Source organism: Schistocerca serialis, chromosome 4 (genome assembly GCF_023864345.2).
Source record: "Schistocerca serialis cubense isolate TAMUIC-IGC-003099 chromosome 4, iqSchSeri2.2, whole genome shotgun sequence".
Taxonomy (NCBI): domain Eukaryota; kingdom Metazoa; phylum Arthropoda; class Insecta; order Orthoptera; family Acrididae; genus Schistocerca; species Schistocerca serialis.
Genome location: NC_064641.1, coordinates 594,474,251 through 594,496,320, shown reverse-complemented (window position 1 = coordinate 594,496,320; position 22,070 = coordinate 594,474,251). Strand labels below are relative to the sequence as shown.

Genomic DNA, 22,070 nt, shown 5'->3' with positions numbered 1-22,070 from the left:
AAGTCATAGGTTATGACCTAGCAGTATGCAAGAATTACATGATGCTGGCAAAGATTGTAAATTGTATCGGACACAGCTGCAATTCAATATGTACGACGGTCTTCTGTGCAGGGAAACAAAGTTAGGGCCAAGTGAAGTAGTGCCAGCGAAGCTGAGAGATGGGGTTTTAAAATAAGCACATGATCATGTGTTATCTGCTCATGGTGGGAGTAGAGCGACAAATAGGAGAGTGGTGGAGAGGTATTGGCGGAAGGGTAGGAAAGTAGATGTGGATCAGTATGTCAAGAATTGTATACCGTGTGCGCAGAGAGCAGATTTGAGTTGGAAACGGATACAGCTACAATGATTGCTGGAAGCAACATGTCTATTTTCCATGTTGGGAATTGATGTCTTAGGACCTTTCAGTCAAACACCATTGGGGAACAGATTCGTTCTGACAATAATAGATCATTTTTCGAGGTATGTGGAGATGGTGGCTATGCCAAATCAACAGGCAGCAATGGTCACGCAAGTGTTAGTAAACAACTGGATTTTGAAGTTTGGTGTACCGGAGACAATAATTACTGACCAAGGGACCAACTTCATGTCGGATTTAATGAAGGAACTGTGTAAATTGTTGAACACAAAGAAGTTGAGGAAGAGCGTGTTGCATCAACAGGCAAACAGAAGGACAGAACAATCAGGAAGATGCTGAGTTTTTATGTGGATTCCCATCACCGTCAGTGATGCGAGTATTTGAAGGATATTGTATATGCATACAATGCAAAAGTCCAACCAATACTGGTTTGTCTCCATTTGAGGTAGTGTATGGGTGTGAACCGTAAAATTGCATGAGTCACACACAGTTAATAACATTAACATTTCCAAAATATATAAAAACCAAATTTTACAAATTTCTGCCAGTTAACTTATGGCAAACACATAGGCTTGCAAGGTAGGACTTGCGAACTTTTAAAAGGTATTGGGGAGGGGGTAAGCAACCACCGCACACACACAACAGTTTTTGCTGACTAGAAACAATATAAAAAAATCCACTATGGTGTACATTAGCAACCTTGCTTGATTATAGCCAAATATACATAAACACAAATTTATGTAAGTTACATCTTCCAGATGAGCAGGAATTCGTTATGCAATTGACTAGCTCTTACCACGAGGCAAAAGGAATTTTTCTTCTTTCTTAGAGTACCTTTTACACATGAGTCTACTAATACTAGTTATGGCAGGTGAGAGAATGGATCAATTCTTAGTGCCTTGCATTTTAAACAGTACAGCCATTGGTGCCTTAGACTTTCACAGACTTGGCAGAGGCTAACAGTCGAATAACTCGTAAGTAAGCTGGGAGGGGAAAGAAGCAATCCGAACCAAACCACAGATTTAATCTGATTACCCCCCCCCCCCCTTTCATCCTCAACAGGGGACAAACAGACCACCCTTTCTAATATTACCACCTTCCCGCAGGTGGGCAGACGAGAATGAATGGTGGGAAACCCCCAAAATATACGGCTGGTATAATTAACAAGAATAAGAAAATTGAATTCAACTAAACTTCATAAAATCTATTAACAATCAATACTCAACTTCCGGTGCGTTACGACTCCCAAGACTGAATCAACACAGCACCTCCAAATGCTCTGCCGAGCCACCCGGTGCCAGCCATTTCAATGGACGCAGGAAGGCTTGCCGATTTTCAGAACCTCCTCGCCGGTTGACAGCATGCAGCCGAACTGCAAATTCAGCCCGTTGCAGACCCACGCTCAGGAAGATTCCTTTCGCGACGAGCAGTTAATGCCCCATACCATGGAACCGCTGCTCGTATCACTTATGCTGATGCTGTGGTCTGCGTGCTGTCCCTCTAGCACTGGCAGAAAAGTCCCTTCTTGATGCCCCGACTGCCAACTCCCCCGAGAGCTCATACAGCCACCTCTTAAACCCACGCGAACAGCCCACTTTTCCCCTTTCCCAGAAAATGAAGGGTGACTGCTTCACGCTATGCACTGTGGCCCACTTTTCAAAGCTAACTTTACTACTGCTCAGGGTGAAAAATGCCGTCACCGTTTGATTTAGTGAAGCTACAGAAAGGAAAGAACGATGAATCTGTACATCAATTCTCGAGGACAATTCGGGATGTTTGGAAACGTTTACAAAAGATGAATATGAAGGCTTTTGAAAGGGAGGAAGACGCAGTGAAGTGGAAAGGAATTTTACCACAGTACAGAGTAGCGCAATGGGTAATGTTATTCAGCCCCTATACGCCAAAAGGGAAAATGAAGAAGTTCGTCACAAGGTTTCAAGGACCATACCAAGTAGTTGAAACCACATCCCCCGTTAATGTTAAGCTTCAGCTGCCAACTAGAACAACGATAGTACACATTGAGCAGTTGCAGCCATTTAAGGGTTGTCCACATGTGATTCCAGGCATGTCACAGGAAGGGAAGAGGAAGAAAGAGAGAGTGGAGAAAGGTGTTAAGCACAGGGAAAACCAGGAAGATAGAGTACGGCATGATGTACCGCGTGCTTTGCGATCCAGAAAGTAGTAGAGTATTTGTAGTTTTTTGTTTTCTTGTTACGAATCATTGGGTTTGCGTAGATTAATTAGGCATTGTATTTTCATATGTTGTATGCGTTTTCGAGTATTGTGAGCCTGCTGGGGACAGCAGCCTTTTTGAAGAGGGAGGAAGGGTGATGGTGATCACTGTCCTCACATCACTGAAAAGGGGAGTGTTGAGCAAGTTGGTAGAAGTAAAAAACTGAGGAGGTATTGCTGATCTCAGCAGTTAACAGCCGGTACGCCGAGATGACAAGGGAGGAATTACAAAGCTGCCATAGAAAGAAGGTAACAGTAGGTCCAGCCAGGGTGATAAGCACCAATTTGGACATGTGCTCGGTGCAGTTATTTTTAGCCAGGAGGAAAGAAATAGACTGTCCAAGGGGCATCGTGGACCCAAAATTGAGCTTGCAATAGATCAGGATGGATTGGATATTCTCCACCTATGAAAATTTGATAGTAGTAGCAACTAGTTTTGAGCAGGGAGTATTTGCAGAAGTGAAACATATAGATCTCGAGGGGAGCGGAATTTTAATCAATGGAACTGAGTGTAACATAATAGGACCAACCTTCTATCTGCCAGCATCAATTTCAGTAGTCACGCAATTGAATGTTACACAGCCACAGCTGTACTGGCCAGAAACAACTTTAGAGTTTTTGCCAAGGCTGAATATGACCTTGTTAAATCAAACTCTGGAGTCAGGTCTGCTGAGATCCTTAAACCAGTTCATTTCAGAGCAAGAGGGGCACATATCAGCTGAGCAGCTTGTGCAGCATGTCGCTCATATAGGGAAAGGCAACGACGAGTAACGATTGTTTTGAGCACCTCTGTGCCAAGTGCCATCGCAGCCTTAACTTTGTTTTGTGTTGATTTTATTCTGAGCAGGTGGGGAGCCAATTCCAAGGGTTTTGTCTCATGTCATGGGTTTTAAAAGGACTAGATCACATCTAAGTTTTCTAATAGTAGTAGTAAATATGCCATAAGTACGTGCTGGACTTTCTGAAGGATGCAACCATCAATGCTGCATGGTACTGTGCCACTCTGTTGAAATGGAAAAAGGTAATTTGGAAAAAGCAGCCTGGCCTTCTCAGATCTGGTGTTCTGCTGTTGGATGACAATGCTAGACCACACACAGTGGAGGCAATGCAAAACCATATTGCAATTCTTGGTTGGGAGTGCCTACACCATCCACCTTACAGTCCGGATCTCGCACCAAGTGACTTCCATCTGTTTCCTGCTTTGAAGAAGACTCTCAGCGGAAGGCGATTTGGCAGCAATGCTGATGTCAAACAAGCTGCTCTATGCTTCTTCCGTATGCAACGCCCAGAATTTTTCCTGGATGGCTTTTTGAAGCTTATAAAGTATGACAAATATCTCAATGTACTTGCAAATTATGTAGACAAATAAAGATATGTCTTATTTTTAATGTCTCATTCTCCCTCTCTCTCCCCCCCCCCCCCCCCCCACACACACACACACAACTCTGACCACAGTCGACAGGGGAAACTTATTTTCCAACTCCCCCACATAGTTGTTTCTTGTGGCAGTATGAGTGGACCTGGTGTTAATATAAACTGGCAGCTTCCATTTTCAGTGCCTATTCATTATAAACACTGAGTGTCACCAGAAATCTACCAGCATATACCATATTACGAGAAGGAAAGTTGATACTCACCATATAGCAGAAATGCCGAAATGCAGGTAGGCACAACAAAAAGACTAGCAATTACAGCTTTCGACCATGGCCCCTTGTCAACAATAGACACACACACACACACACACACACACACACACACACACACACACACACTCTCGCAAACGCAACTCACACACACGACTGCAGCCTCAGGCATCTGAAACCAGTTGCCTGAGACTGCAGTCATGTGTGTGTGTGTGTGTGTGTGTGTGTGTGTGTGTGTGTGTGTGTGTGTGTGTTTGTGTGCACATGTGTATGTGTGTCTGCTGATGAAGGTCCATGGTCAGAAGCTTTAATTGTGAGAGTCTTTTTGTTGTGTTTATCTGCAACTCTGCATCTCCACTATATGGTGAGTAGCATCTACCATAAGCTGTAAAAAATTTAGTATGTATGTAATGTTAACCATCTTAGGTTTCAGCGTGCAAATTTTTACTCCAATTTACACATCTTACAAACTGACAGCTCAAGGTTTCTGCTAGAGCTAGACAAACAACACTGCCACCATGCTAGGATGGACAGTGACAGGGTGCGTCAGTTGTATATACATGGGAGGAGTAGAAAGTAACACACAATAATATTTTTCTCCTCTGGTATTGCAGCTTGCATGTTGAAGTTTCACAACGATACTGTCTGAAGTTTGTGCTACAGAGCGTATTTTGTTTTCATGTGGAGCTCTAGTGAGAGAAGTCTGAACTACATAACAAACATGGCGTGCATGTTACTGTTGTCAACTTATGAAGAGCAATATTTGTGCAATATTTGTGCACCAAAGGGCACGAACTGAGTGAAATTCACACGGACATGCATGGCACATATGTGGACGACTGTATGGGGTGTAGCAATATCCCAGGTGATGTGTGTTCTTCCAAGAAGGTCATGTGAACCTTACTGACTCACCACATTCCAGGCAGCTGGTAACAGCTGCAACCCCGCAGAATGTCAGAGCCATTGAGGTAGCAATGGCATGTGCAACTGTGAAACTTATCACAACAGTTCAACATTTCCTGTGGTGGAGAGTATGATGTTGTTCATGACATGATGAAATTTTGTAAAATAGTGCTCTCTGGATGCCTAAGAACCTGACAGACAGCCACATGGGCCAGCAAATGATGCCAAACTTGGATCACTTAATGCATTATGCCACAAAAGGGTATGATTTTCTGAAAGGAATCATTAATGGTGATGAGTTGTGGGTGTACCAATACACACCTGAAATCAAGTTGGCATCTATGGATTGGAAACATCATAGTTCCCCAAACAGAAAAAAATTCAAAGTACTCAATCTGCTAGAAATCTGCTTGTGACATGTGTACTGGGATATGTGTGATATGCTATTGGTGGACCTTGTTGAACATAGAACCACTGTGAATGCTGCAGCCTGCATTAAAACTTTGATTAAGTTGTGTCATGCCCTTCATGACAAACATCACAATATTAATGCTGACAGTGTCACACTTCTTCATGACAATGCTCGGCCCCATGCTGCTGCTCCTGTTCGTGAGAAAATCACCAAATGTAGGTGGGAGTTTCTCCAGCATTCACCATACAGTCCATACCTTGCACCATTGGACTTCCATCTGTTTGGCCCCACAAAGAAAATCCATGGCCGGCCAATGCTTTGTGACAGATGTGGAAGTGAAAATCAGCAGTCCGAAGATGGCTATACTGCAACCAAATGGTCTTCTATGAACAGGGCATATTGAAACGGGTAACATGATGGGAGAAATGTGTTTAGAACATTGGTGACAATGTAGCACAGTAAGTAAAAGATGTAAGTTCATTTGTCAACAATGTAGGAAAAGACAGATTGCTACTTACTGTAAAGAAGACACATCAAGTAACAAACAGGCACAATTACAAGACACTAGCATAGAGTGTTTGGCCACAGCCTTCATCGGTAAAAGAGAGACACACACACCATTCACACACACACAAGCAAGCAAAGCACATCTCATGCACACACAACAGCCAGCTCCAACTTCTCAGGCCAGAATGCAACTATCATGTGGGATGTAAACAGCAATCTGGAGGGAGCAGGGAAGGGGAAGGGAGATGAACGGTCTCTCTCCATAGGGATATGATCCTTGTGGCAACGGTTTGGGATCAGGAGTGGCATAAGGATGGACTACGATGTTGTGGGGGTTGGGTGGCTCATGAAATACCACATCAGGAAGGGTGGGAAGTATCTCAGGCAGGATGTCCCTTATTTCAGAGCGTGATGAAAGGTAATCAAAGCCCTGGCAAAGAATGTGATTCAGTTGTTCCAGTCTGGGATGATACTGGGTGATCAAAGAAACACTCCTTTGTGGCTGGGTCTTGGGGGTGGTGGGAGGATTGGAGGTGTGAGAGAAAATGGCATGAGAGATCTGTTTGTGGACTAAGTCGGGGGACGCCTGTCTGTGAAGGCCTTAGTGGGACCCCCAGCATACTCAGCAAGGGACTTTTTGTCACTGCACATATGCCATTCCTGAGTGCCAAGCTGTATGGAAGGAATTTTTTGGTGTGAAAGGAATGACAGCTGTCAAAATGCAGGTACTGTTGGTGGTTGGTGGATTTAACATGGACAGTGGTGTGGATGGAGCCACCATAGAGGAGAAGGTCAACATTTAGGAAGTTGGTACGCAGGGTTGAGGAGGACCACATGAAGTGAACGGGAGAGGAAGCATTGAGGTTGTCAAGGAATGAAGATAGGATGCCTTAGCCCCAAGCCCAGATCACGAAGATACCATCAATGAAACTGAACCAGACTAAGCGTTTGGTGTTTTGGGAGCTAGGAATGTCTCCTCTAGGTGGTCCATACAAAGGTTGGCATAGGAAGTTGCCTTGTGAATGCCCATGTACTGTGGATTTGTTTATATACCTTCCCTTCAAATGAGAAGTAGTGTGGGTTAGAATAAATTTAGTAAGGTGTATGAAAAATGAGGTAGTAGGTTTGGAGTCTGAAGGACACTGGAAAAGATAGTGTTCAATAGCGGTACGACCACGGGCATGAGGGATGTTGGTGTACAGGGAGGTGGCATCAACAGTGATAAGTAGGGATCCAGGAGGTAAAGTGATGGGGATGTTGGAGAGTCAGTGAAGGAAGTGGTTGGTGTCTTTGATGTGGGAGGCATGATTACTGGCAATTGGTGGGAGGTATTGGTCAATGAGGGCTGAAATTCTTTCAGTGGGGGCACAATAACCAGCCATATTGGGGTGTCCAGAATTGTTGGGTTTGTGGATTTTGGGGAGTATGTAGAAGGTGGGTGTTTGGGGTGTCATAAGGGTGAGGAGGGAAATGGATTCACAGAAGATGTTCTAGGAAGAGCCTAAGGCTTTGAGCAGGGATTGGAGTTTGTGTTGAACCTCTGGGATGGGATCCATGTGGCCGAGTTTATAGGTGGAGAAGAAAGATAATTGGTGGTAGCCTTCTGTCAGGTAGTCACTGTGATTCATAGTAACAGTGGTGCAACCTTTGTCTGGAGGTAGGATGATAGGTCAGGATTTGTTTTAAGGTTGTGTATGACCGTCGTTCCTTCTACTGAAAGGTTGAAGGACCTGGAGAAGGATGGTGAAGCTAAGTTGTAGGTAAGGAATTCCTGGAAGGTGACCAGCAGGTGGTTAGGTGGTAGGATCATGGTTGGATAGTGAGGCAGGGTTCAATGTTGAAATTAGAGTATTTGGAGGGATTGGTAGCAAAGAAGTGCTTCCATTGCAAGGATTGGGTGTGGAGAGTAGGTCTTTGACAAGTCCAGCATGGTTAAATTTGGGCATAGGACTAAAGGCGAGGTCTTTGGAAAGGACTAAAACTTCTGTGGAACTAAGATGTTTGAGGGAAAGGTTAACAACAGTGTTACGGGAATGTCTTGGATCTAGATTTGGTGGAGAGTTGGTAGGTTGTTTTGGGGGATATGGCAAACAGATCTCCTGCGCCATTTCCCCTCACACCCCCAAGAACCAGCCACAAAGGAGTGGCCCCTTCATCACCCAGTACCACCCCGTTAGGAGGAAGCTATATACTGACTGACTTTTCTATGAGCATACACTCTTGGAACTTTAACAGTAAACCATAACGTGATGCAGAATGCCTCTCTTGCAGCGTCTGCCACTGGCGTTGGCTGAGCATCTCTTTGAAGCTTTCGCACCTACTAAATCAACGTATGTTGAAATGTGCTGCTCTTCTTTGGATCTTCTCTATTTCCATTATACACTGAGGTGACAAAGGTCTTGGGACAGTGATATCAAAATATAGAAATGGTGGTAGTATTGTGTACACATGGTGTAAAAGGGCAGTGGAATGCCAGAGCTGTCATTCGTACTCAGATGATTCACGTTAAAAGATTTCTGACATGCTTTTGGCCACACAATCAGAATTAACAGACTTTGAATTCACAGTAGTAGTTGGTGCTAGATACAAGGAACTTTCCATTTTGAATATCGTGAGGGAATTCAGTGTTCCAAGAGCCACAGTGAATACCAAATTTTAGGCATTACCTCTCACCACGGATAATGAAGTGACCGTCACACTTTACTAACTACCAACACACTTCACTAACTACCAAGAGAAGTGGCATTTGCATTGAGTTGCCAATGCTAAAGACAAGCAACAGATATACGATGAACATATCAGTTAGGACTGTGTTGCGAAATTTAGTGTTAATGGGCTATGGAAGCAGATGTCAGACAAGTGTGCCTTTGCTAACAGAATTACATCATCTGCGACATCTCGCCTGGGCTTGTGACCATATCAGTTGGTCCCTACATGACTGGACACCATGGCCTGGTCAGATGAGACCCATTTTCAGTTGGTAAGAGCAGATGGGAGGGTTCAAGTGTGGTGTAGACCCCACAAAACCATGGACCCAAGTTTTCAACAGGGCACTGTGAAGCTGGAGGTGGCCTCATAATGGTGTCGGCTGTGTTTACATGGAATGGACTGGGTTCTCTGGTCCAACTGAACTGATCATTGCCTGGAAATGGTTATGTTCTGCTACTTTGAGACCATTTGCAGCTGTGCGGGGTAACTGCAGGGTCTTAGGTACCTTGCCATGGTTCACGCGGCTCCCCCCCCCCCTCCCCCCCCCCCACCCACCCCACCCACGGAGGTTCGAGTCCTCCCTTGGGCATGGGTGTGTGTGTTGTTCTTTGTGTAAGTTACTTTAAGTTAGATTAAGTAGTGTGTAAGCCTAGGGACTGATGACCTCAGCAATTTAATCCCATAGGAACTTTCCATCACCACCACCACCACCATTTGCAGCCATTCATGGACTTCAAGTTTCCAAACAACAATGGAATTTTTATGAATGACAATGCACCATGTAGCCAGGGCAAAATTGTTTGTGACAGGTTTGAAGAACATTTCTGGACAATTAAAGTGAATGATCTGGCTACCCAGATCATCCAACATGAATCCCACTGAACATTTATGGAACATAATCAAGAGGTCAGTTTGTGCACAAAATCCTGCACTGGCAATGCTATCGCAATTATGGATGGCTATAGAGGCAGTAAGGCTCAATATTTCTGCAGGGGACTTCCAACAACTTGTTGAGTCCATGCCATTTCGAGCTGCTGCACTACACTGGGTGAAATTAGGTTCAATGCAATATTAGAAGGTATCCCACGACTTATGTCACATCAGTGTAAATCGTATCTGATATGGATCCTAGAAAGGCAAGCAATATTCAAGTATTGGTCAAACAAGTGTTTTGTAGCTGCTTACTTTGTTGAAGAACAGTATTTTCTGAGGATTCTTCAAATGAATCTCTGTCTGGCATCTGCCTTACTTAATTTTATGTGAACATTCCACTCCAAATTTCTCCATACACATACTCCTAGATATTCTATGGGAGCAACTGCTTCCAGTGATTTTTCTACAATTGTGTAATCATTAAGTAGAGTGTCTTTCACTCTGTGTGTTCGCAATATGTTACATTTGTTTATGGTGACAGCCATCTGGCATTCTCTGCAGCAAGTGCCGATCCCCTGCAAATCTTCCTGCACTTTTATACAATTATATAGCACTGCAACTATTTTGTATACAACAACATCGTCCACAAAAAGCTTTGTGGAACTTCTGTTATCTATTAGGTCATCTACATATAGTATGAAAAGTAATGTTCCTAGAACACTCCCTTGTAGCCCACCCAGAGTTACTTCTCTCTCTGAAAGCTTCTCTCCACTGAGAACAAAAACCCGTGTTCTGTTTGCTAGAAACTCTTCAATTTAATCAAACAGACATTCTATAAGCTCTTATTTTGTTCACTAGGTGGAAAGTGGAACAGTCCAATTGCCTTCCCAAAATCAAGGAAAATGGCATCTACAAGAGGAACTGTATCTGCTGCTTTCTGGGTCTTGTGGACAAACAGAGTGCTTCTTGTGGACAAACAGAGTGCTGAGTTTCATATAATTGTTGTTTTTTAAACCCCTGTTGATGTCTACAGAGCAGATTTTTTGTCTCCAGAAATGTCATCATATGTGAGCATAAGACATGTTTCTAAATTCCACAACAGACAGATATCATAGGTAAAGGTCTATAGTTTTATGTTTCTGTCTGATGATCCTCTTTGAAAATGGGAATCACCTGTCTTTTTTTTCCAACCATTATGATTGCTTTGCCCTCCAGAGGCCTGCTGCTAGAAGATGGGCAAGTTCTTTCACATACTCTATGTAGAAGTTACCGAAAAAAGTCTTCTTCAGAAGCAGAAAACACACGAACTCACACAAACATGACTCACACATGCATGGCTACTGCCTATGGTCACTTAGGCTTGACTGTGAGCTGCATCTGACATGAGTAGCAATTCAAGGTGGATGGTGGGGTAAGGAGAAGGTGTCGAATGTAGAGGGGAAGGGATAGCAGGGTAGGTGTAGGGGAAGATGATTTGCTGTTGCGGGAGTGAACAGGTGCACAGTGGGGATGGGATAGGGCTGTGCTGAGGAAGGGGGAAAGGGAGAATGGAAAGGAGAGATGCAGAGAAGGGGGGAATACTGGTAAGTGGGTTGGTGGAATATAAGGTGTGCGTAGTACTGAGTGGGAGTAGGGAGGAGGGCAGGTGACAGGGATTAGTGAAGGATGAGACGGAGGGTTTACATTAACAAACGATATGGTGTAGGGAGAGTTCCCACCTGCACAATTCAGAAAAGATGTTGTTGGTAGGAAGGATCCAGATGGCACAGTCTGTGAAGCACTTGTTGAAGTGAAGCACACTATGTTGGGTGGCATGATCAGCAACTGGGTAAACCAGCTATCTTTCAGCCACAATTTGGTGATGGCTCTTAATGTGGGAAGACACCTTGTTAGCTGTCATGACCACATAGAAAGCAGCACAGTGCTTTCAACCCAGTAAGTAGATCATGTGGCTGCTTTCATATGTAACCCTGCCTTTGATGGGGCAGGGTATGACTGTGGTGGAACTGGAGTAGGTGGTAGAGGGACAACGTGTGGGACAGGTCTTGCATCAAGGTCTGCTGCAAGGATATGAGCATTGAGACAAGGGGTTGGGATCAGGGGTGGATTAGGGATGGACAAGGACACTGTGAGGTTCAGTAGGTGGTGGAATACCAGTATGGTAATCGTGGGGAGGATAGTGAGTAGGACTTTTCTCATTTCAAGACCTGACACAAGGCTTTCAAAACACTGAAGGAGACTGTGGTTCAGTTGCTTCAGTCATGGATGTATTAACACAAGACAGAAGTTTCCTTGTGGCCAGACAGTGGGCATGTGGGATGTGGTAGGTGACTGGAGTGACAAGGCTTGAGAGACCTGTTTCTGTACAAGATTGGGAGAGTAATTTCAGTCTTTCAAGGCCTCAGTGAGACCTTTGTTATCTTTGGAGGGGGATGCTTGTCACTTCAGATGTGACGACCACAGGTGGCTAGGCTATGTGGGAGGAATTTCTTGTTCTGGAATGGGTCACTGCTGCTGAAGTGGAGATATTGTTGATAGCTGGTAGATTTGATGTGGATGGAGGTACTGAGTAACCATCCTTGAGGTGGAGATCAACATTGATCAAGTTTGCTTGTTGGGTTGATGAGGACCTCGTGAAGCAAATGGGGGTGGGTGTGTTGCGGTTCTGGAGGAAAGTGAATAGGGTGCCTCACATCATGAAGATGTCATCAGTGAATCAGAACCAGGTGAGGGGTTTGGGATTCTGGTTGGTTAAGAAGGATTCCTCCAGATGGCCCATGAATAGGTTACCATAGGATGGGCCAGGTGGATGCCCATTGCTGCACCATGGATTCATTTGGCCTTCAAAGGTGACGTAACTGTGGATGAGGACACTGGTTATGGTGACAAGAAGTTGTTTATAAGTTTGGAGACAGTTGTGTTTCGGCAATGGTAGTGTGCAATAGCAGCAAGGCCATTGATGTTGGGGATGTTAATGTTGAAGGAAGTGGCACTGACGATGATGAGTAGAGTACTGGATGGAAAAGGGACAGCAACTGTGAAGAGTCACTGGAGGAAATGATTGGTGTCTTTTAAACGGGAGGGGAGGCTATGGGTAATAAGCTGAAGATGTTGGTCCACCAGAGCAGAGATTCTCTCAGTGGGGGCACACTGACAGGCCACACAGGGCATTCTGGATAGCTGGCTTTATGGAATTTAGGGGGCAAGTATAAGACAGTGCGGAGAATTTGTTAGCAGGTAGGATTATAAGGTTAGGATCAGTTTTCATGTGGTGGAGCAAGGTTCTTTCTGCAGATATAAGGTTTGTTTCCATGTTGAGGGATTCTGGGAATAATGGTGAGGCAGGGTTCAAGATTAGGAAATCTGTGGTGCTTTGGGGGCAGTGGGGATGGATCACGGCTGGATGGAGGATGAACAGATTCAGGCAGGGTTCAATATTAGTTTTGGATTGAGTCTGATTGGTATAGTCAGTGGTGAAAAAGTGTTTACACTGTAGGGATCAGAAGAAGGAGAAATCTTTAAACAAATCTAGCATGACTAAATTTTTCGCTCTGCCGCGGGAGCGTTATCCCGGACGGGAGCACTAGCCTCACTAGAGTGCTCCCGTCTGCTGGCGCGCCGCCACGTTGCATAAGCGCGCTGCGAGAGCAAGCGCGGAGGGGTCAAAGTCGAAAGTGATAAGAACTTTAACTTGGAACATGCTGTTGCTACCATGAGCAGTGGTGTAGTTTCCATTAGGATGATTTATTAGATGTTTTGGATAGTGACGTGATCAGACATTGTAAATAAAAAATGGGGCTATAAAGGAAAGATACTTCTGTGGGACTGAGGCATTTGGAGGACATGTTCATGAGGGTATTTTGCATCTTTTTAGGTTCTAGATTCTTTATGTTGGTGGGAGGGAGTTTTGAGGGTATGGTAAATGTAGAAGGTCTGCAAGGCAGGATTTGCCAGCAATGAGGGATGCAGAGGAGGTTTGATGAAGAGTAGATGAACAGTTTGGTGAGATCTTTGAGGTGGCATTGAGCATGCTGCTCCAGTTCCTGAAGTGCAAGAGTTTCAGTTCAGAAGAATTTTACAGATGGAGAGGAGGTACTACATGGAGGTTTGGCTTGAATTTATAAGGTTTTGCAGGACTAGGAAGGTGAGGGCTATGGACTGACAGAATTATGGCCACTGTGAAAGGAGGGGTTGCATGGAGAGATTGGTAATTTGATTGTCAGGCCTTTTGGGGAAAATCCTTGAGCTTAGCAACAACTCAGGAGCAGTATGTGGGACACTGTTCTAGCTAGGGATAGGGAAACTTTTCTATACTGGAGCAGATGGAAGGAGCAAAAAATCCATAGTGAGGGATTTTTAAAAAAAAAAAAAAAAAAAAAAAAAAAAAAAAACAACACCCATGTAAAAATACAAGAGAAATGGCATGTCTGATTATCTGGACACTGAAGTAGCTAGTAATAATACAGTTAATTAGAACCTTCTGAATAAGTAATACTTTATTAATTACAACAAAAGTCATCTTTGCTTGCCAGGCTGGGCTGTAGCTACGAGGTTGCACCCATGAACCTGTGATTCGGAACATGGCAAATGAGCCATGATTACTTAGTGATGAATGCATACAAATTCACGATGGCCTTACTGTGGCTTTGCTGAAGTAACTAGAAAACATTAGTTCATAGACACTTGTTAACACTGTTCAGGAGGCAGAAGTCTCTTCACTCCGTTACAGCTGATACAGGCTGTGTCACAATGAGTAGGCAGCACATCGACAATTAATTAATTTATTTATTCTCCATGGACAAATACAAGGATTTGTTTTAGATAGTTCACATAGTGATCATTTCCCCTAATAAAATTGTGGGAAACACTTATATACAATAGGCCTACAGATAAGAAATATGTTGCTTTTTTTTTTTGGTACATGTAAATACTATTTATACAAATGAAAGTATTCTATTCCTCTGAGAGAAATTCCTTAATACTATAAAAACACTTATTGCTGAGGAACTCCTTCAAGGCAATTTCAAAGCAGTTTCCACTTAAGCTCTTTAATTTTTTTGGAAGTTAGTTATAAAATTTGATCCCCATGTAATAGGGGCTCTTGTCTGAACTTTTTGTATTATTTCTTTCCAGGTGATATTTATCGTCCCTTCTAGTATTGAACATGTGCAGTTCTCTATTTAGATGATTGTACTGCTTGTATTTTAGCATCAGCTGAACAGTTTTATAAATATATAGTGATGGGAGTGTTAGTAGTTTCTTAATTTTTGAAACTGCTTTGCAGGACTCATTATATCTAAGCTTACACATGATCCTATCTGCATTTTTTTGAAGGATGAATACCCTATTTACATGCGTGGCAGCAGCATATCCCCATACTTCAATTCCATATGTGAGGTATGGATACACTAAAGCCTAGTAAATTATACTCATTTGCTCATATTTAAGAAATTGTGACATTGTCGACATTGCATAAATTGATTTGCTTAGTTTTTGGCATAAGAAATCGATATGATGCTCCCAAGAGATGCTGATCTAACATTAAACCAAGGAAGAAAGTTTTATCTTTCAATTTTATTTCTGAACCATCATCAGACACAACACTCCATTGCATATCATCCTGTTTGTGGTGTATTTGAAACTTCATTAGATTTGTTTTATTGATGTTTAAGCTTAAGTGATTGTTTTGCAAGTAATTCTTCAATCCAAATAAGACACCAGAACAATTTTGCGCCAAATCATTGTCGTTGGTTCCCCAGTTAACAACTGTTTTGTCATCCGCATAGTTAAGTATCTTGCTGTTGTGATCTGGGGCAGATCATTAACATACAGTATGAACAATAAAGGGCCCAGAACTGACCCTTGGGGCACACCATACTTTACTATAGCTGGACTGGAATTGTACTTCTTAATAACGTTGCCCACTTTGTGTGTGCCTTGTGTGACCTGATATCGGTCTTGTAGGTATGACTGTGTGAGACTATTGGCTATTCCTCTGATACCATAAGTTTCCAGTTTCTCAAGTAGCAGCTCATGAGATACTGTGTCAAATGCATGTGATAAATCTAGGAACAAACATGCCACCCTTTCTTTTTCATCTAATTTCATAAGTATCGTGTGTACTATATCACATATGGCGGATGGTGTTGAATAGCCTTTCCTAAAACCCTGTTGGGTTTCTTGTAGCACTTTTTCTTTGACAAGAAAGTTTTCTAACCATAGTGAAATAATCCTTTCTAATACTTTGTTTAAGATTGGAATTAAGCTAATGGGTTGGTAGTTTTCAACTTTGTCAATACTACCGTTTTTGTGCAATGGCTTGACTATTTTATATTCTAATTCAGATGGAAACACACCTTTATTCAAACTTTCATTGATGAGGTGGACCAGAACAGGTATGAGTGAATGTTTGCATTGTGTTAATATAATGGAGGAGATTTCATCCCATCCCATCGAGAATTTGTTTTGCATTTTATTTATGATTCCCTCTACTTCCTGGAAGTGGGCGTGATCTGACCTTGAACAGTGACCTGCTGGCCTCTGTTGAAACTATTTCAGGCCAGAGGTGTGGTTGTGGTGCCTTGGAACTACAGGAGGCATGGCTTCTTCCTAGCACCACATTGGTGCCTTGTGATACTGCTTGCTGTGCAGTATCTCTGCAGTGGTCAATACTTCTTGCACCACTCTTGATACTCAACAACACTGCAAGGAAAAGATCACTGAAAGATGAAGTGGATGAGTCATAGGGGGAAAAAGGTGAGACCTGAGGGTGTAGGGCTGATGCTGAAAGACAAGAATGAACTCAAATTGACATGAAAATACAATGAGATCAAAAAGAAAAATAAATAAAGAAAAACAATAATAGTTAGATAAAGCTTGTTGAGTGGATATGTGTGAACAAAGGGGACAGCAGGTGTAACTGGATTAGATGGGTCAGTACATGCATGTTGGATAGGAAAGATAGGAGGGTGGGGATGATTAGGTATTGGGCTCAAGAGAGTATGCGTGGCACAGGAACATACAGAAAATAAAGTGAAAATACGCAAGTACGTGGGAGGAATTGTGAACTATTTTAATGTCTAGGAATACTTATATTTCACATTAGAGATGCTGCACCAACATTCTGTGCAGTCATGTGGCCATGAGATGTATCTGGACAAGACCGATGTAGTGTGGCTCGGAAGTCCCCCAGTGCAGCCTTCTCACTCTGCACCTAGCTGCTCTATCCTGTCCAAGCATGAGTCTGCTCACTCCCACAGCAACATATCATCTTCCCTCCACACCTGCCCTGATATCATTCCCCATGCCAAGCCCATACCTCCTCCTTACCCCCATCACCCACTTCAGAGTGCTGCCCATGTCAGACACAAGCACAGCCAACAGTCAGTCCCGAGTGGCTTGTAGACTGTAGCCACATGTGTGAGAGTTATGCTAGTGTGTGCGTATGTGTGTGTGTGTGTGTGTGTGTGTGTTTTATGCTGCTTCTGAAGAAGGATATTTTTGCCCTAGTCCTACAGTTTGGCACTCTTTTCATTGTGCCTGTCTGCTACTCAAAGCCTCCTCTATGTGGTGAGGAGCACTCTACCCTTTTCACATTGTTGAATATGAATAATATTTTTTAACAAAAGAGATTAACAGTGAAGCTTTGTATACTATAAGTATTGCACATTTTGATCTGTCCAAATGATCAATAATGGAAAATTCCGCAACTTTTAATAACAGGATGTTCAGAATTTATAGGATACATGCCACTTGAAGGAAAAGTGTAAAAAATTTTTCAGGCAAGCTGTACTTACTCTCCTTTTTGTTTGAGCCAGTCTGGGTCCTTCTCTTCTGGGAGAAGATCTTCTTCCACAAATCCCACATTTTTCCTTGCCTCATATTGTTTCTTCAGCCACTAAAAATTTATCATGCAAATTAGTATTGAACTGTATTGCTATTATTGTTTCTCTTCACCATTTTTGTACAGTAGATATAAACTGATATCAGACAAGTCAGCTGTTGTGAGATGAGTCAATGTGAATTGATGTCATGATTTTAAACACTATATCTATTACACATACACACATCTTTAACAGCATAAATCATAAGAAATATTGCTTTTATTAGTGTACATAAGAAATATAGGCGAATATGTATACAGCAGTACTTGAGTTGCAGACAGGCACAATGAAAAAGACTGTTAAAATATAAAAGCTTTATGACAGAATTTTTCTTCTGCACTAGAAAACACACACACATTCACACAAGCACAATACACACAAACACACACACACACACACACACACACACACACACACACACACAGCAACTGCCTCAGAGCACTAGAGCCCAACCACTATTGCATCCGACAGAGCAGCAATCTGCTGGGATGGGTATTGGGGGTAAGGAGGGCACATGAGGTGGCAAGGGGAGGGATAACATAGTATGGGTGGGAAAAGATGCCAATGCTTCCCATCAGAGTGCGGAAGGTGTTGTTTGGGCCAGGATAGGGCTGTTAAGCACAGCGTCGGAAGGCTACACACACCCTCTATCCAACCTACACACTTACAAATACTTTCTCCTTCTTTGTTTCTCTCCTCTTTCCTTTCCACCTGGGTAGGAAAGAGGCTACACACACTTTCTATCCCGCCTACACACTTATAAATACTTTCCCGTTCTTTACTTCTCTCCTCTTTCCTGCCCTGGTGACAAGGAAAGACAGAGAGGTAGAGAAGGGGAAAATATTTGTAGGTGCATTGGCAGGGCAGAAGACATGTGTAGTACTGTAGTGGTAGCAGGGAAGAGGATAGGTAGATGGGAGACAGGGACTAGCGAAGGTTTAGGTCAGGTTAAGAGAATGAATGATATGCTGTAGGGGTAGTTCCCACCTGCACAGTCAGAAAAGCTGGTTTTGATAGGAAGGATGCAGATGGCATGGGCGCTGAAGCAGTCATTAAAGAGAAGTACATAATGTTGGGGAGCATGTTTAGAAAGTGAGTGTTCCAACTAGTTCTTGGCACAGTTTCGGGGTAGCCACTCATACTGCTAAACATGCCACCCAACATGACATGCTTCACTTCAATGGCTGTTTCACAGTGCGTGCCATCTGGATTCTTCCCACCCTCGTTCATTTTTCTGCGTAGAGGAGGTGGGAACTCTCCCTATGAAATATCCTTCATCCCCATAACCTTTTGGCCTAAGACTTCACTTGTCTTGTCTCCTAGCTACCTATTCCCGCTAACACCCCGGTACTACACGTCTTCTATCCTGCCAATTCATCTACAAATATTTTCCCCTTCTCTACTTCTCTCCTCTTCCACCCCCCCCCCCCCCCCAAACCCTCCTACCCATCACAGTATTCCTACATAACAACATTACCCTGTCCCCACCAAGCCCCTGCATGTTCTGCTGGGCAGCAATAGCACATTTTCCCACCTATATTCTGCTATCCTTCCATGTCATGCCTCCTCCCCTTCCCCACAAGCCATCCTAGCAGATTACTACTCCATCAGATGTAGTAGCAGTTGGTCTCCAGTGCCCTGAGACAGTGACTGTGTATGTGTGAGTTGTGCTTGTGTGAATATGTGTGTGTGTTCTCTACCGCAGAAGGACTCTGTCTGAAAGCTTTAAAATTTTAGCAGTCTTCTTCATTATGCCTGTCTGTGACTCAATGCCACCTCTATGTGGTGAGTAACAATCTGTGCTTTCTATACTGTCGCCATTCTTTCCTGGACTTTCCACTGATTGACATTTTTTTTGTAGTACTTTCAGTTCAAACTGTGACTAAAACTCTAAAATAATGTACATGCATAGATAACAATACCTACACTCTTCTTAAGTATGCTTACTGTGGCTATATGTGCAGAAGAACGTTTACCATTATTACAGCATCATGTTGATCATAGTTAACACCATGTTTTTACCCCCTCACTAGATGGTGATGAATTACAGACACTGGCTACTTCCTTTGCTATTTCAAAAGCAAATTGCTTTAAAATTTTGTAAAGAATGTCCTAAGAGCCAGAAAAAACTTGGGCTTGGGTCAACCATAATTTTTATTATTTTCTTTGTTTGGACATTGTTTTTGGTTTGGTCTTTGTAACTCTTGTTATGAGTGTTTTAGATAAATGATATTGTTATCTTTTACAAGCTGTCTGTCTGTTTCTCTTTTAACAACATCCATACTAATGTTATTTTGTTCTTTGTGAAATTAGCATCTGTTATTGTTTCTGATACCTTAATAATTTTATTTAGGCTCTGCATTTATATCTTAAAATATTTATCAAATTCTGGCGTTGTTGTAGTCTCTCTATAGTATGTATTTCAAAGAGTATTCTTTTTTCTTTAGGAATACTGGTATACCTGGGGTAACTCAACCACTCTTTTCATTTCTGTTTTGTTACTTTCTTTTGTTTGAGAAGATAGCAGATTTCAAAATAGTTGTGAAAAACATAAATGAATTTATTAAAACCTTTTGTTCATCGCTTTACTGTGATATAACACTTTCCATGTTACCCTATTCAGAAAAAGAAAAAGGATTTCAGATTTTGTTTCACTGACGTTTCTAATCATTGTTATTATAGACCAATTTTTACAATTAGAGCATTCAAATTTCATATTAATTATCTTTGTATTGTGGTGCTCAAAACCTGCATTGAAATTTTCCCAGTGGAAGTGTGCAGTTGATAAACCCTTGGATATAATTTTATCATAAATCAGTCTACTTTAATTATAACTTTTCTTATTCAAACATACACTGCTGACACACACAGAAAAAAAAGATCATCATCAGAACTTTTCAAGCATCTTTCTCTATTGAAAAAGTTGAACAAGGAATTACAAAGCTGTGTAGGAAATATAAAGACAGAAAACTTGCTTTGATTAGAAGATAAACAAGATGCAGGTAAAAAAGCTGATGCAACAGTGATCTGTAACAGGTAAAACTGCACCTAGTTGCTACGGCTTACTTTTACTTTCAGCTTTTGTCTGCATCTTGGATCTCTCATGATCGTGGGAATGGAGTGGCTGTTCATCACTCATATAATTCCTAATAACCTTTCCTTTTGATAGCAGGACTCTGACATTTAGCAATTTTATGTTTTTTTTATGTTTTTCAGAGTAGTTCTGATACTTGAGTTATGTAATGTGAACTGATACTCACTATCCCAGTTTACCTGTAATTTTCAGACAGGATTATAAATTTTTAAAATATGGCATCAAGAGGCTGCAAGTATTCAGCAGATAAATTTTGCTTTGTATGGCTATATTGTCATTTTAACAAGGCAAAGCATCTCATATGATGTGTGGTGATTATGAAAAGATTTGGAAATGCTTGATTTCATTTGTGAGCACGAGGGACAATATTTTATTTTATTTTGAAAAATATTTTTTACAATTGTTTGCTTAGTTATTGGACTTTTTGTTGCTGTTCAGCAGTCCATTACACTTATGTCATAAAAGTTCTTTCTTGTACACTTTGTCAGGATGGCACAAAAGTAAAAAAGAGATCCACGGCATTTGCTATCACAAAAATTTGGAGTGGGTGAGCTGATCACTCAAGCAATTATTATTTCTGCATGTTGGGCCCTTCCACGTGTCAAGAGGGGAAGAATGCCTCTGCTGTTGTTTGGGAATTTCTCATCCATTGCTGCAGTGCCTCACTGCACAGAGCTCACCATGCCTATACCTCTGCAATAGGGTGTCCATCTCTCCTGTTTTTTCCAACACAGTCCTGCTTTCTTCCAAAATGTTCTACTGTCTCGAAAGTTATGTTGGGGATGCTCAAATGTCCTACTTTTTGTGTGATTTCGCTTGTCTAAAGTATTTTATGCTACAGGATGTTTGATTTACAATGTAATGCGCATTGCGCAGGTATGTATGAATGCTATTGTGGCGTAGAGCGCCATAAAAATCGATATTTGTTCTGTGCATAAGTGTGCTATCTTTGAGGAGAGGGCTTTGGAGAGCATGTTGGACGCTAACGGCAGTTAGCCTCCGGACTTGTATCTGTGTAGACGCTAAGTGTGAATAAATCTGTATATGAGAGAATTCTAGTTGTTTACCTACAACTATACCATATTCCCTCACTGGTGACCCCGGTTTTGTGTAATACGCGTCCGAGCTACCGCCTGAAGGTTATTTACGCGGCTACCGCGTCGGGTTTCTCCGCGATCGCAAGGGCCTTTGTTCAGCTCCAGACAATGGCCTTTCAGCATTCACCGCCGCCCGGATTCCAGCAACATCTCTTCAGCACTCCTGCCGTCGTATGGACATGCCGCAAGAATCTTCGGAATCCTTCAGCCAGAACATGCAGTGGAATTCATCGAGTGCCGCCAGTTTCTTCCAACCGCCAACAGTCGTGGACTCTGGCTTTGTTAGCCGAGACCTTCCCATGTGTTCTCCACAGAGTGTTGGTCGGAACATTTCTACTCCTGTGTCGAACACACAATTCAAT

At 42.5% G+C, this 22,070-nt stretch overlaps 1 protein-coding gene across 1 annotated transcript in view; it reads right to left on the bottom strand.

Annotated features, from left to right (window-relative positions):
* The window catches only part of LOC126474626 (dynein axonemal assembly factor 4-like), a 130,214-nt gene that overhangs the window by 23,709 nt on the left and 84,435 nt on the right, over window positions 1-22,070 (bottom strand). Inside the window, exon 5 of the mRNA XM_050102105.1 lies at window positions 17,431-17,531. Coding sequence (XP_049958062.1) covers window positions 17,431-17,531 — 101 coding nt within the window. The remainder of the gene's footprint in view (window positions 1-17,430; window positions 17,532-22,070) is intronic.